Genomic DNA, 14,502 nt, shown 5'->3' with positions numbered 1-14,502 from the left:
TGGGTTTTAGAGTGTGTATCTCCTCTTGCACACAAACCGAGGGCCTGGAGATGGTATCTGGTTAGGTGGGCACAAATGCTAGCATTTAGATCTTAAACTACTGCATTGGAGTTAGAGGTGCACATGCTATAATTTGTACCTTCTGCTAATAATAGGAGAAAAGTTCCAGGTATCATTAACTGCAGATGCAAAACTGAACCTATAAGATTATGGTCCAGGTTGAGGGGTTTCTAAAAATCAGGTACAATACATGCATTCTATTAGCCGCTACATAAAACACACGATACACCTGGAGTGTCACTTAGGCCTGGAATGTGGGAAAAGACGATTGTGTAATCTTTGTCAGAAACTATGTCCAGAAAATGGTTTATCCAAACAATGTGACTTCTTGCCGAGGCAGTGCATTGAGGGGGTCCTTCCACAGAGCAGGTGAAAATAGCTTTGGAAGCAGACCCACCATACTGCTATTTGCTGGAAGTGCTCAGCAAATATGTGAGCTCTGCAACCTCTTTCCCCTGCTGTGCAGACCTGCTATTCAGAACTGTGCCTTATGGACAGGAACACTATAAAAATACATAGGCAAGATGCCTTTGCAGACTGCTGGTCTTCACCCTTAAGATTTCTGCCTCAGAAGCAGAACAAGTGTTAAGCTGATTTCAAGTACTGACTCCAATCTAGCATGTTAGGGGAGCCACCTAAGCTAGCCAATGGGATCTGCCAGCAAGAGGAGTGCATACTAAGTCCCGCCCCTGTCTCAGAGATAGGTACCTAAGCCTAGGCTGCAGGGAGGCATCCATCCCTCCTAGAGATCCACGGTTGGGAAGCCCTTTGGAGTTAAGCACCCAAGGCATATTATATGAGGAGGAGCATCTCTCTCATAACTTTTAGCCTAGGGGTCAGTCACCCACCTGGGATGTGGGAGACCCCCCCAGTTCACGTCCCCCCTCTGCCTGATGGGGAGAAGGGATTTGAACAGGCATCTCCCAGCTGAGTGCCCTAACACTAGATGATGGGATATTCTGACATGGGGCTGCCTCAGTCTCTCCGTTCCCCTGTGGATAAATAATTCAAACTTTATTGGAGCTGGGGGACTGAATCCTGGGTCTCCCATGTCCTGTGTGCGTACTCTAACCAGCAAGCTACAGTGTCATTCTTTGGCCCCCTGCACTCTGTGAGACACCAAGGCTTCCTGAGGTTTAGAAATTCTTCATGGGGCTCCAATCCACCTGCTTTCCTCTCTGTTTTTAGAGGCATCAGTGGGAGGGTCTCCCAGGAAAAGTACAACCGTCATGGCCAGGACTAAGACTTGGATCCTGGCCTTGGTTGGGTGTCTCCTCTCCGGGACGTGGGGTGCAGTGGGTAAGTACCATTATTACCTTGCTTCCACCACCCCCATCCGTGGTTACTGACATATTGGAATGCCCCACGTTTTCTCGCTTCTGTTTGGGCTTCTTTGATTAGAAGGAATCTACTGCCCAAGGCCACATCTCATGGGGGAGGAGGAGAGGTGCTGAGATAAGGGTGTGTCCTGGCATGTGACTGTGGGGTGGATGCCCTGGCTCCATTGTGTGCTGTGAATAGTACTGTGTGGGCATGCCTGCGCAGTGACTGTCACTGGCATGCTGGTGTTTCCCATGCAGCGAGTGGGACATGTTGGTATGGTCCCTGGGCTTTGATTGGTCAGTAATATTGTTTTGCTGTTCAGTTCACTCGCAGCCCTGGGGATTGGCTGGGAGGCAGTCCGGCCCCTCACTCTGAGAGAGGTAAAAGTTCCGTGACACAGAAATCCAGCGTTCCTTGTGTAGCAGAAGGAGTTGTCTTGCCCCACTGGGAAGCATGTTTTCCTTGCTGGCAGCGTGAGGTGCTGCCTTAGTGACCCTTCGGCAGGCTGGGCTACCAGCACACCGATCCAGGGCCCCTCTCAATGTTTTGTTTAAAATCTCAGGAGACGCTGGTGTCAGTTTGCTCCAGCTGTGACTGTACAAACCAAGCCTGCATCCTGTTCCCTGGGTTCAGTCCCCATCTCCCCTATAACAGCTGCCACTCACGCTTCATGCCATCCCAGCTGAATATGGCCCTGGGGTCTGGTGTCTTCACAGGTGCTCAAGAGAACGTTCACTGGGAAGTCCAGCGCTATGACGGCTGGTACAACAACCTCCTGTACCACAACCGTGGCTCTGCAGGTGAGTGCGGGAGCGCGGGAGGCCAGCGCTGGCAGCAAGGCAGGGCCAGCGGCTTTGACGTCTTCGGTCAGAGTAGATGACCTGGCTTGTCCTGCCTCTGGGCAGAACTGTTGATTTGAAACTGGGGCCTGATGGGGACTAGGAGGCTAAAGTTCACTCCAGACCTGCCTGAGCTGAAGATGGTGGCTTGGAGCAGCCAGAGGAGGTGGCAGAGGGGATTTGCCTACCACTGGTTGCTCCTGGGTATCGCTCAGGGCTCTTGTTGGATCCCCAGGGCCTTTGAGGTGATTGTAATACAGCAGCATATGGCTTCTGCCATCTGCGCTTGGCTGAGAGGTTGCAACCTTCACGTTCAGATGCTACTGTCATCCGTACCTTGGTCACCTCCAGGGCAGGCAGTCCCCACTCCACTGGCCAGGGCCAAAGCACCCCGAGTCTTTCCATTGATTTCAGTGGGCTTTGATGAGGTCCTCAACAGGGAGGATTTTCAAAAGCATCTAAGAGAGTTAGGCACCCGGCTTCCATTGACTTTCAGTAGGTGATAGGTACCAAACTCCCTTAGGTACCCGGCTTCCACTGACTTTCAGTAGGTGTTGGCACCAAACTCTCTTATGCATGTGGTTTCTTTTGACTTTCAAAGGGTGGTGGCACCAAACTCCCTTAGGTGCTTTTAAAACCTCCCACCTGCGATCCCTCCAGAAATTCAAGCTTGTGTAGCTTGCGGCACGTTGTTTATTTTGGCTCGTCTCCACTGGCGAGGGCTTGCTGCTAGCATTGATCAGGAGAGCTGCACCAACAAACGAGTGCTTTTGCCAGGATAGTTTCTACCATTTCCCCAAATGAAATAACCTCTCCCAGAAAAAGGGCTTTTATGCAGGTTAGCTGCATCTGCAAGTGGGTTTTGGCTTTTGTCAGTTACGGGGGTTTTCATGCTCCTGGCTGACGTGGATCTGCTGGAATTAAATGTTTGTTCTCCTCTGACGCATCTGGCGTTGCCTGATATCGGGGTGCCGGGTTGGATGGTCTGTGCTGCTGGTAGTTGACCCTCGTAAAAACATCCCTTGTGCCCCGATGGAATGAGGAGATGTTGTGTGGATCTGATTGTGCAGAGAAGGAATGTGTCTAGTTGGATGTTTAGCACACTGCAGCCCTGACTGTCCTTTACAAAGACACTAGGTTTTCTGGAAGGCAGGTTCCCAAACACTCCATCTACCTCATTCTCTCCCCCCCAGCCCAGATTTCCCAGCCCTCTGGGCAGCCCCAAGGGCCCCCTTTCCCCTATATGCTGCCCACAACCTTGGGATCCCATCTGTCTTGGGGATACTGGACACAGTGACATGCTGATGTTGTACCACCAGGTTCCAAGCTGCTGCGTCTCCTGCCAGCTAACTATGCCGACGGCGTGTATGAGCCCCTGCAGGAACCGCATGTGCCCAATGCCCGCAGGCTCAGCAACGTTGCCGCACGGGGGCCCTCCGGGCTGGCCTCCAGCAGGAACAGAACCGTGCTGGGAGTCTTCTTTGGTAAGAGGTGGCTGGCAGGGCACTGGCTACAGCCCTTGGGCTATTTCTTTACTCCCATCTTTGTGACCCCTCTTGCTCTTTCCCCTACAAAGCCCTTGGTTAGACAGATTCAAATCTATAACTTCCAAACCAAGACATCAGACCTTGCTGAGCCCTGGGGGTTAGGAACGGCCTGCAGGGGCATGTCCCTCATCCATCTCAGAGGACGTTCCTGTCGGTGGGAGCATGATCCGGGCTCCTCTCACACCGGGGCCTGTGGCCATGCTCTGTGCACTGGTGACTTCCTCCATTTGTCTGAATCATGTTTGGAGAGTGTAATCCCCTGGGTATGTTCCCGCAGGTTGAGCAAACAGGCTGCAGGTTTCCCAGAAGCCCAGGGCCCATCTCAGTGGAGGAGAAAGAGCAAGAGGAAATGGCGTTCAGTTATTATTTCCTTTAGTCTCACTGATTCAAGAGGCAAAGCAAACACAAGCTCACCTGGGGCAGTCCCTCTAGCCTGGGGCAGTCCCTCTAGCCTGGGGCAATCAGCAGTGTCCCTGTTGTCTGCAAGAGGCATGAAGCAATATCCATTCCTGTCACACGCAGAACTTCACCTATTCATTAGCCATGTCGCTGAGCATTTGTTCGATCGTCTAGGGAGTGGATCTCAGCAGGAGCCTGTCCCAGCAGTGCTCAGTGCTGGCTGCTAGCAGAGACTTTGGCCAGGATTCTGTGATCTGTTCATTTTTATCTCAGAGATTTCAATAGTAAAGGGGACCAGCCTGACCCTCTCCTCTGATCACAGGCCAGAGAACCCAGCCAGAGTACTGCATCCAGCCCATCTCTCCAGCTGAGCTAGAGGCTCTCTGAAGTGGGCAGGCGAGTTGTTATCCTGGCGAGATGCAATCCCCAGGCTGAGGGCAGCTATGCAGTACGCAGGAGTGGGAGAACCCTGGAAGGTTTAGGGGACTGGGTTGGATACGTCCTCAAAATTCCCCCACTTTCCCCGGGCCCTTTGCTCTGTTTTGGGCTAGAGATAGTGATCGGTGCTTACACAACGCTTCAGAAATTCCCCTCCCGAGCACTGCACAGTCGGCCAGCATTAAAACGGCCTGTGAGATTTCCAGCCCTGCCTGCTGCTAGGCAGACTGGACTAGCCCAAAAGTGGGTTGTGGTTCACAGGGTTGTGGCACCTCTGCCTCCAGCTCCAACCAACACCAGAGAGCTCAAAGGCTCCCGGCAAAGAAGGGTGTGAAACTCCGGCTCAGCGCCTGCCTGTAGGACAGACTCTTCCTCAGTCCTTGCTTGCTGTGCGTCACTCGGCTTATGGCAGGCAGTCGCCAGGCTTGGCGAACAGATCCCCCCAGTCTCTCAAGGCAGTTCCAGGAACAAGGACATGTGAGGGAGCAGGTCAGGCTGATGAAAGGCAGCACCTACTGGGGATCTCTGAACAGCCTCTGGCTCAATCGGATTTAATCCCTGCTGACGATGGGACTCTGCGCGAGCCATGTGTTCGTCTGCCCAGCCCCACAGATGGGTAAAGCCCAGCACTCCTCACAGTACTCTGCCCCATAGCCCCTCCCATCCGGGGATCTCAAAGCACTGTAGAGAGAGACAAGTATCATCACTCCCGTTTGCAGCTGGGGAACGGAGGAACAGAGATGTCAAATGACTTCCCCAAGGTCAGCCAGCAAGCCAGTGGAAAGTCAGAGAGAGAATGTGGGTCATTGTCCAACATGGTCATCCATGTGCAGCCCCCCCATCCGCATCTCACCTGAACCGCTCTGACTGAGCTGGAACAGCAGTCGTTACGCAGGGCCATGGAGAATTTGCCTGAATCTCGTTGAATGCTGTAATTCTTGGGGTGCAATTGACAACCCGCTCCCACCCAGCTGTCCCAGTCAGTGTCTCTGCTTGGGTCTCTTGTAGGTTTCCATGTGCTCTCGGAGATCCTGGCGGTGGAGAATCCCGGCTGCCCTGCTCAATTCATAAACATCCGCATCCCCGCGGGAGACCCCGTGTTTGACCCTGACAATGCTGGAGACGTGGTCCTACCCCTCCAGCGCAGCAAGTGGGCTGTGGAGTCGGGGCAGAGCCCCAACAACCCCCGAGAACAGGTGAAGGGGCAGCATTTCCTTTTCTGTTTCCTTTTGGGTTGTACTTATTTCTTCCATTGGTTGTTTACAAGAGTATTTCGTAACTGGCTGGGCTGAGGCAGGGCATGTGTCAACAGGTCTCTGGCACAGCGACATAAAGGTGCCTTATGAAATTAAGAGTACAGGAAAGCAATCTAGAGCAGAGAGCAGCAGCACCATTCTCTCACACACCAGTCACTGTCCCCACCTATTAATGACATTAATGCCCACAGTGACCTGAGAACAGCACAGTTCCCACTGGTAACCAGGCCAGGATGCAAGAGAGGAAACATTGCAATGAAATGGACTAGACAGAAAATGCATTGCTGAAAATATAGTGACCAAGATAAGCAGCTTCTGATAGGAATGCTGCGCCCCTTTACGAGCATTAGCGAGCCAGGCCTCGCAAGCCGCCCTGCAAGGTGGGGAATTACCATTTTACAGGCAGGAGGCACACTCCCCTAGGTCACAGTACCCCTAGAAGAGAGCTCAGATCTCCTAGCTTCTAGCCACTGGAGTGGACTATCCTTTCTTTCATCATCTAGCTTGTTCTCTGGCCCTTTGAGCTCTTAGCTGGACCCCTGCATTTCCAGCACTTAGCGCATATGGACCTGGGCCAGGAAGAAGAGAGACAGAGAGTCTCTCTTGTAGGATCTGGTTTATTTATACCCCTTGGCTTTTTCTGTGTGAAGCTTCAGATAGGCCAGGTGCCCTGACCCTCTGTCAGGCTTTCCCAATGAATTAATATCCAATTGTACGTGCTCAGGAGTCTCCCCTCAGTGCAGTATGCAGAGGTCATGCCGCCACTTAAAGGCCTTTTCATTCTTGCTGGCACTTAAGCAGCACTGCTTTGTTTGTGGACTGCAAACTGAATTGCTCTTTCACTAGTTTTAGGCCCTGCATTCCTGGAGGACACATCTGCTAACTTCAGTTTAAGGGGTTCATCCCAGCCCTCTTAGGGACACTGACGAGCTCTCCCCGTGTTCTCCCAGTATCACACAGAGTTCCCATGTCATAGGAAATAACAGGAACCTAAAATTCCCCACTCACCCCCCAGCAGAGAGCTCCCGGCTTGGAACAGGGCTCCGTTAGATGGGCGGCATGCAGCATGGGGTACTGACTGCGTTACAGCCCAGTGAAGAAAGGCTGGGGAATAATATCTAATTTTTTTTGTTTAAAAAAAATCTGTGAAGACAGACAGTCCACAGTACCTTACCCCATGTACAAAACCACACACAAATGGAGCATCCAGGCTGTTGGTGCAACTAGGCAAAGTCAGCATTCGGGGTCGTTTAGCAAAATATTTGTTCTTTACAAAAGAAAGCCGAACAATTTCTGCAGATTGTCACAGAACTATCCAATTTATCGGCAAATCAAGTCAGAACTTTCTACGAGGCCAGAGTTGTGGGGAAAATGTAGCCATCTCAGGTGATAATCATAGAATATCAGGACTGGAAGGGACCTCAGGAGATCATCTAGTCCAACCCCCTGCTCAAAGCAGGACCAATCCCCAGACAGATTTTTGCCCCAGATCCCTAAATGGCACCCTCAAGGATTGAGCTCACAACCCTAGGTTTAGCAGGCCAGTGCTCAAACCACTGAGCTATCCCTCTTGCTGCAGGAATTGCTATTGCTTTAGTGACAGGTTTCAGAGTAGCAGCCGTGTTAGTCTGTATCCGCAAAAAGAACAGGAGTACTTGTGGCACCTTAGAGACTAACAAATTTATTTGAGCATAAGCTTTCATGGGCTACAGCCCACTTCATCGGATGCATAGAATGGAACGTACAGCAAGAAGATATTTATACATACAGACAGGGCCGGCTCTAGGAAGTGCAGGGCCCAATTCGAACATTTTCGGCGGGGCCCCGGCAGGGATGACTTAAAAAAAAATGTAAAAAAAAGCCTTTCATTTCTTAGCAACCGATTCCCTATAAAAAGTTCTGATTTAAGAGATGTGCCACAGTATGTATTTTTTGTACCAATGGGGTTACCATACGTCCGTATTTTCCCGGACGGCGATTTAAGAACCAAAAAGCCTGACATGTCCGGGAAAATAAGGATGTATGTTAACCCTACCTAAAGTTCTTTTCTAAAAAGATGGGCCTGAACTAGAAATGAGCTCCGTTTCACATGTGTGGGTCCCCACCACTCCCTGGGGGTGTGTTAGGGTGACCAGATGTCCCGATTTTATAGGGACGGTCCCGATTTTGGGGTCTTTTTCTTATATAGGATCCTATTACCCCCACCCCCGTCCCGATTTTTCACACTTGCTGTCTGGTCACCCGGTGTGCACATGTGTGGGTCCCAGCTGCTCCCTGCCCTCCTCATTGAAGCAAGTGTGCAGGGTTACTGCCCTGGGTACTGCAGGGCACCAGTGGACATGGGGCTGGCTGGAGGCAGGGCAGGGGCTGACTGGAGGTAGGGTCTGGCTGCAGGCAGGGCAAGAGGTGCGGGGGTGGCTGGAGACAGGGGCTGGTGCGGGCAGGGCAGGGGGGTGCGGGTACAGCCCACCCTGTACGGTAAGTGCCCCCTCCTCCTCCTCCCTCCCCCACCGGGGTAGCAGCAGCAGCCTGGGGCTCGGGGGCTATTTAAAGGGCCTGGGGCTCCTCTGCTTCCACTGCCCCGGCCCTTTAAATAGCCGCAGGAGCCCTGGGGAAGCGGCAGCGCTCCAGCAGCAATTTAAAGGGCCGGGGCGGTAGAAGCAACGGGAGCCCCGGACTTTGTAAATAGCCCCCAGAGCCTCGCAGCCCTACCCCAGGGCTCCAGCAGTGGGGCTATGGTGACAATTTAAAGGGCCTGGGGCTTCAGCACCTGCTGGGAGCCCCAGGCCCTTTAAATTGCCCCCTGGGGAAGCCGGGCCGCCTGGGTACAGCACACCGGCTCTTGCTGGTACGCCGTACCGGGGCTTGGGTGCGGGGCCCTCTTAGGGGCGGGGCCCGATTCAGGGGAATTGGTTGAATTGGCCTAAAGCCGGCCCTGCATACAGAGAACATGAAAAGGTGGAAGTAGCCATACCAACTGTAAGAGGCCAATCAATTGAGATGCGCTATCAATGGTTGGGTCATTACACTAATTGAATCTATTTCCCCATGTTAAGTATCCTCACACCTTCTATGGACCATCTCGATTATCACTTCAAAAGTTTTTTTTCTCCTGCTGATGATAGCTCATCTCAATTGATTGGCCTCTTACAGTTGGTATGGCTACTCCCACCTTTTCATGTTCTCTGTATGTATAAATATCTTCTTGCTGTACGTTCCATTCTATGCATCCGATGAAGTGGGCTGTAGCCCATGAAAGCTTATGCTCAAATAAATTTGTTAGTCTCTAAGGTGTCACAAGTACTCTTGTTCTTATCGCTTTAGTCAAGATGCCCAAGGAAAATGTTAGTGATAGGAGCTGAAGTAACTCTGGTGTGTTAGAAATGGGTTATGAGCAGTGTTATTTTAGGACTAATTTGATGAAATGCTTACACACACTTGAGTAACAAGCCTTTCTGTAATTGTGCTCCTATGTTGCGTGTGATTGGTAATAAACAAGATATTCTAGGCAGTAAATTCTCTTTATCTTGGTGTAATAAACAATAGAATGTGTATGCTGTGCAAATGGGCAGTCATAGAGATTGCAAAAGGATAAATGCATTGTGGCACCCGAGTCTTGCTACTATGAAAAAACATCATGGGATGGAATGCATTTCCACACAACAGCATGCCTGGCTCAGTGTAACCTGATAATATTCTGAAGTGTCAGGATATGGGAACATGTGGTACCATCACCATCAATACAACATCCAATAGTAGGCAGAGATGGCTGAAAAATGAAAACACATTGCACACGTCATTTCATGTCACTGGTTTTCCAAATGGGTTGATTTCATTTTTTTAAAAACCATCCATAGATTTTTTTAAACTGTTTTTGAAAATCAAAATTTCCCATAATGAAGTTTTTCAGTTTTGAGATTGAATTTTTTTTCAGAACTGAAAATTTGTTATGTGCTGAAAAAAGTCCCACCGTGTACCTAATTTGGCCAGACACCTGATGAACACAAAGGGACAGAGCTCAAAAATGGAAAATTACAATGGAGCCTGATTAGCAGGTTACATTTTTAACTCAGTGTTTCCTAGAAAAATTTCAAATCCTGAAAAGTTTTGAAGACACCAAAATGTTTGCAAGGAAATGTATATTTTCAAAAGAGGCCATTTTTCAATGGAAATGTTTGCCACGTGAAACGCGTGGCCCAGCTGTAGCGGAAAGAGACTTCACAAAGCAGCAGCAGGAGACATGGCTCTAGGGATGGATGAGCAGCAGCCAAACAGAGGGGCTCTGGTTAGAACACCTTGCTGAGAGCAGGTTTGCTGGGGAGGAGTCCAGGACTTCCTCCTGCCCTGCCTTACTCAGCCTGTGATTCAAGAGCTTCTGTTTCAGAATCCAAAGGAAAGCAGGAAATGAAAAATAATTTAAAAGAATGATAACGGAACTTCCTCCAGCCTCTGGGAAGGCCCCTTATCTGGAGGAAGGGTCACAGGGTTGGTAGTTTATCAACATTGGCAGGCCCATCCTTTTCTTGAGGATTCTGGTGACTTCTGCTCCAGATTGATAAGAAGGTGGTAAGATTTCTGTTCCTTGTGGAGTACGTGCTGTTCATCTCACCGTGTGTGTAGCGGGCCATCAATAGATACAAGCGCACAGAGGACCTGGGTTTTGGCTAAGCCCTGATCCTTCTCCATCCCCATGCAGAGACTAGGAGGCAGCTGATCATTCTGCTCTGACCCCAGCCCTTGCTTCTCTCCTCAGATAAACATGGTGACAGGCTGGCTTGATGGAAGTGCCATTTATGGCCCTTCTCATTCCTGGAGTGATGCCTTGAGGAGTTTCTCTGGTGGGAAGCTGGCTTCTGAGACTAACAATAGCTTCCCGAAGCAGACGGACGGGAGAAACTTCATGTGGAAGGCTCTGGACCCGTCCACAGGAAAGGGGGGCTCCCAAGGGATCTATGGTAAGGAAGCCTCAAGTCCCACTTTCCCACCTTTAAGCCTCCCCTGGTGCATTTGCAAGGTTATTTCACACCCTACCCAGGCTGAAGTCTCCAACCCATCCTGGATCAGAATCAGGCCGATTGCACAGGCTGCTTGAGAGAAATGCAGAAAAGCGGTTAAAACTGCTGGGCTTCCCCCAGCACTGAGTCATCAGTCTCCCACCCGATTCCCCGAGCAAACCCACCACTGGGTGCATCCGAGCAGAGCGTCACCTCGGCGCAGGGTGGGTAGGCCAGATCCCCCTGCATCTAGGGAACCTGATGCCAAGCACTCACCCTGGAAAGGGCGGCCCAGTGGAAATTCCCAGACAAAAAGCTGTTTGTTTCCTGGGTGTGGTGTGTGGTTTGGAACCAAGGTGCATTCAAGCAGTGCCATGAAGAGAAACATCTCTTAGGCTAGGTCTACACTACAGCGGGGTTCCGACCTAAGATACGCAGCTTCAGCTACGTGAATACCGTAGCTGAAGTTGCGTATTTTAGGTCGGCTTACCTGGCGGTGAGGACGCGGGAAAGTCGACCGCTGCCGCGCTGCCGCCGACTCCGCTACCGCCTCTTGTCGAGGTGGATTTCCGGAGTCGACGGTAGAGCCATCAGGGATCGATTTTACCGCGTCCTCACGAGACGCGGTAAGTCGATCCCCGATAAACCGATTGCTACCCGCCGGATCGGCGGGTAGTGAAGACGTAGCCTTAGCACCTGCCAGGCCCTGGCAGCAAAGTGCTGGCCACTCCCTGCAGCCAGGTGCTGCCCCTACAGACCCAGGCTGTGCTGGTGGGTCACCTAGACTTTAAGGCCAGAAGAGACCCTCATGATCATCTGGTCTGAGCTACTGCATGTCGCAGGCCACAGAGCCTCAACCACCCCCCTCGTGGCTGTACTAGACCCCTAACCTCTGGCTGAGTGACTGAAAGTCCTCAAATCACAGTTTAAAGACTCACCTGTGTAATGTTCCTTCCCCAGCAACACCCTGAGTGAGGGAGGCAGTGATCAAAGAAGGCAGAATCTTGGTCAGACTCAGCACCATAAGGCCTGCCAGGGCTTGCCCTCTCCCTAGCCCTTATGGAGGGATTGCTTCAGGCCCAGGCTGCCCTGCAGCCCATGCAGCCCTGAGACAGTTATCGGGTGGTGCGTTGGGGCAGAACCTCCCTGCCAATGAGGGTCAGAACTCTGCCCAAAGCTGCTGAAGCTCCGCCCACTCATTATAGCAAGTGCATTGTGTTAATTCCATCCCGACTAGCCGGATTGGCTCCCTAGAGAGAGGGAACTAGGTCAGGGAGGCCCCTGGGGCGGCCAAGCTCAGGGAGGACATGCCAGCGAAGGTTCCTGTTGGGATAATGCTGGTCAGGTCACAATGAAGTCAGTTCCCAGCAAGTGGGAAAGTTTTGGAACCACTCTGTGTGGGTGCCCAGCCGGGGAAGGAGGCAGGGACCCAGCCCAAGGGGGAGAGAAATGCCAAATCACGCAAGGGAGGTGACAGGAACCCCTGCGTACGTTGAAGATGCAATGTGAATTTGAGGTAGCCCTGCGTCAGCTCCCAGCCCAGCCCAGCCCAAACTATGCTGATAGAAACCCACTCTTCCCCTCTAATCTGAAATAATCTAAACTGCAGGTAACAAACTTGGTAATAATCCTGCTGTACTTTTTAAAAAATTCTTTATCTGGCCATCCTTTGCTCTCTGCCCCTTTACCTGATGCTAGGAAGAGCTCAGCATCTCCCGTGCCAAAGCAGGGGGTGTGCTCATGCCATGCCACGCTACGGACGAGAGATGTTTTATGACTGACGAAGTGTATTGCTCGTCCATAAAACTATCAAATACCTGATGTGCATCTGACAGCTTTGTTTGCTTTGTCTTTTACTTTTTCCATGAGGAAAGATTAAAAACAGTAGGAGAGAGAAATGTAACCTCTTTTCTTGGCCACACTTTGTGGCAAGGAGTTCCACAGGGTAGCCATGTTCGGTGTTAAAGGACTTCCTTTATCAGGTTTAAATGTGCTGTTTTTTAAATTAATCAACAGCCTCCTTGTTTTTTCTATTTCTCTATTGTGTTCCCTCTTACTCCTCTCTCCTCTGATATATATAGAGAGAGGACTAGAAAATAGTTACTGGCATCCTACAAGAACAAGGAAGGGCTCTTGTCTTCTCTTCTACCTTTCTTCTGTTCCCCACAGAATGGCCTCTGGCTGGCAGACTTGGACACTGAAAATCCCCTACCCAGTGCCGGCGGCACACAGCCCCCAGAACATCCCCTCTCCAATCTCTTCCCTCCCCATAGCACCAGGGAAGCCGCGTGTGGGAATCTAGCAGCAGGCTTCCTTTCTGTTCCATGGCAGCAACAGTCAGCTCTGTGGTGTATTGAAAACTGTCTTAAAGAAAAAAGCTACTACTTTAAATTTCAAGGGGTTTCCTGGTTCTGCTTGCGGGGCAGGGGGTCTGGAGGGATATGTGCAATCTTCGGTATGCAGTCTGCAAAGAGCTGGCCTAGAGCAAGGGTTGTGCCTTGCTGCCTTAGAGAGCAGCCTGCTCTGTCTCTCTCTGGATTTGGTTCTTGTGCGGTAGAGTTTTGGATTCTAAGAAATACAGTTGTGTTATGTGGCAACCTACCAGCAAGAGTATTTTATGTTTTCTTCTAACTTCTGTGTGTGTTTGTCCTGCACTTCATGGGCTCCTTGATTGTTGTAGATTTTGGGAATGCCAGAGGGAACGAGAACCTTTTCCTGCAGGCCGAGAGCATCGTCTGGTTCCGCTACCACAATCACTGGGCCTCGAAGCTGGCCCAGGAGAACCCCAGCTGGTCGGACGAGGATGTATTCCAGCATGCACGCAAGTGGGTCGTTGCTACCTACCAGGTGAGGGAGCCGGGAGCCCCATGCAGAGGGGCCAGCACGAGGGAGAGCCCCTGGAGTGATGATGGCTGGGGCCTCTGCCCCGAGCTCTGTGGGTGTTTGTGCTGACGCCATCTCCTCCTCTCCTCTGCAGAATATCGTGCTGTACGAGTGGCTGCCGACACTCCTACAGAAAACCATCCCATCATATGCAGGTGAGGGGGCAGGAAGCCCGGGGCGCAAGAGGCGAGCAGGAGGGTGGAGTGAGGGGGGGGGGGGGGGGGGGGGGGGGGGGGGGAGGGGGGGGCCCTGGGGGGGGGCTGTGGGGAGCAGTGGGTGGATGGGAAGCGAGGGGCCCTGAGGGGGCTCTTCACTCCCCCGCCAGGAGGTGCAGCCCAGCAGCTGCTCTTCGTTGCAGGTTACAAGCAGCATGTGGATCCCAGCATCTCCACCGAGTTCCTGGCTGCCCTGGGGCACTCCCTGGCGACCATGGTGCCCCCTGGAGTCTACAGGAGGTAGGGAGAGTTGTGTGGCAGGTGGGGGTGCCCATCAGGTGGGGCAGCAGTGCCAGGCAGGTGAGGCGGAGGCAGCAGTTGCATCAGGCGCGTTGGCGGCCGTGCCATGCAGGTCCGACTGCAGCAGGGAGAGCTGCGCTCCGCTCCTGGAGGGCAGCAGATCCACCCCAAACCCTGAAAGACACAAGCCTCCAAAGCATCACCCAGCTCAGTGCTTTCCTGCCAGCTCCTAGCAGCAGGGCTGGCACCGCCGCCCTAGCAAGCGTTCCCTTCAGAGCCTGGGGCCACGCAGGCTCCCTGCCCTGCTG

At 52.0% G+C, this 14,502-nt stretch overlaps 1 protein-coding gene across 1 annotated transcript in view; it reads left to right on the top strand.

Moving 5' to 3' along the window:
• Positions 1-679: 679 nt before the first annotated feature.
• The window catches only part of LOC112116334 (dual oxidase 2-like), a 39,481-nt gene continuing 25,658 nt past the window's right edge, over positions 680-14,502 (top strand). Inside the window, exons 1-9 of the mRNA XM_024213767.2 lie at positions 680-764; positions 1,249-1,359; positions 2,100-2,183; positions 3,542-3,706; positions 5,615-5,802; positions 10,616-10,817; positions 13,537-13,703; positions 13,834-13,894; positions 14,098-14,194. Coding sequence (XP_024069535.2) covers positions 680-764; positions 1,249-1,359; positions 2,100-2,183; positions 3,542-3,706; positions 5,615-5,802; positions 10,616-10,817; positions 13,537-13,703; positions 13,834-13,894; positions 14,098-14,194 — 1,160 coding nt within the window. The remainder of the gene's footprint in view (positions 765-1,248; positions 1,360-2,099; positions 2,184-3,541; positions 3,707-5,614; positions 5,803-10,615; positions 10,818-13,536; positions 13,704-13,833; positions 13,895-14,097; positions 14,195-14,502) is intronic.

The sequence above is a fragment of the Terrapene carolina genome, unplaced genomic scaffold, assembly GCF_002925995.2.
Source record: "Terrapene carolina triunguis isolate 2854851 unplaced genomic scaffold, T_m_triunguis-2.0 Scaffold67, whole genome shotgun sequence".
In the NCBI taxonomy this organism is placed as follows: Eukaryota; Metazoa; Chordata; order Testudines; family Emydidae; genus Terrapene; species Terrapene triunguis.
The sequence above is the reverse complement of the archived record's forward strand: the minus strand, read 5'-3'. Positions and strand labels throughout refer to the sequence as shown.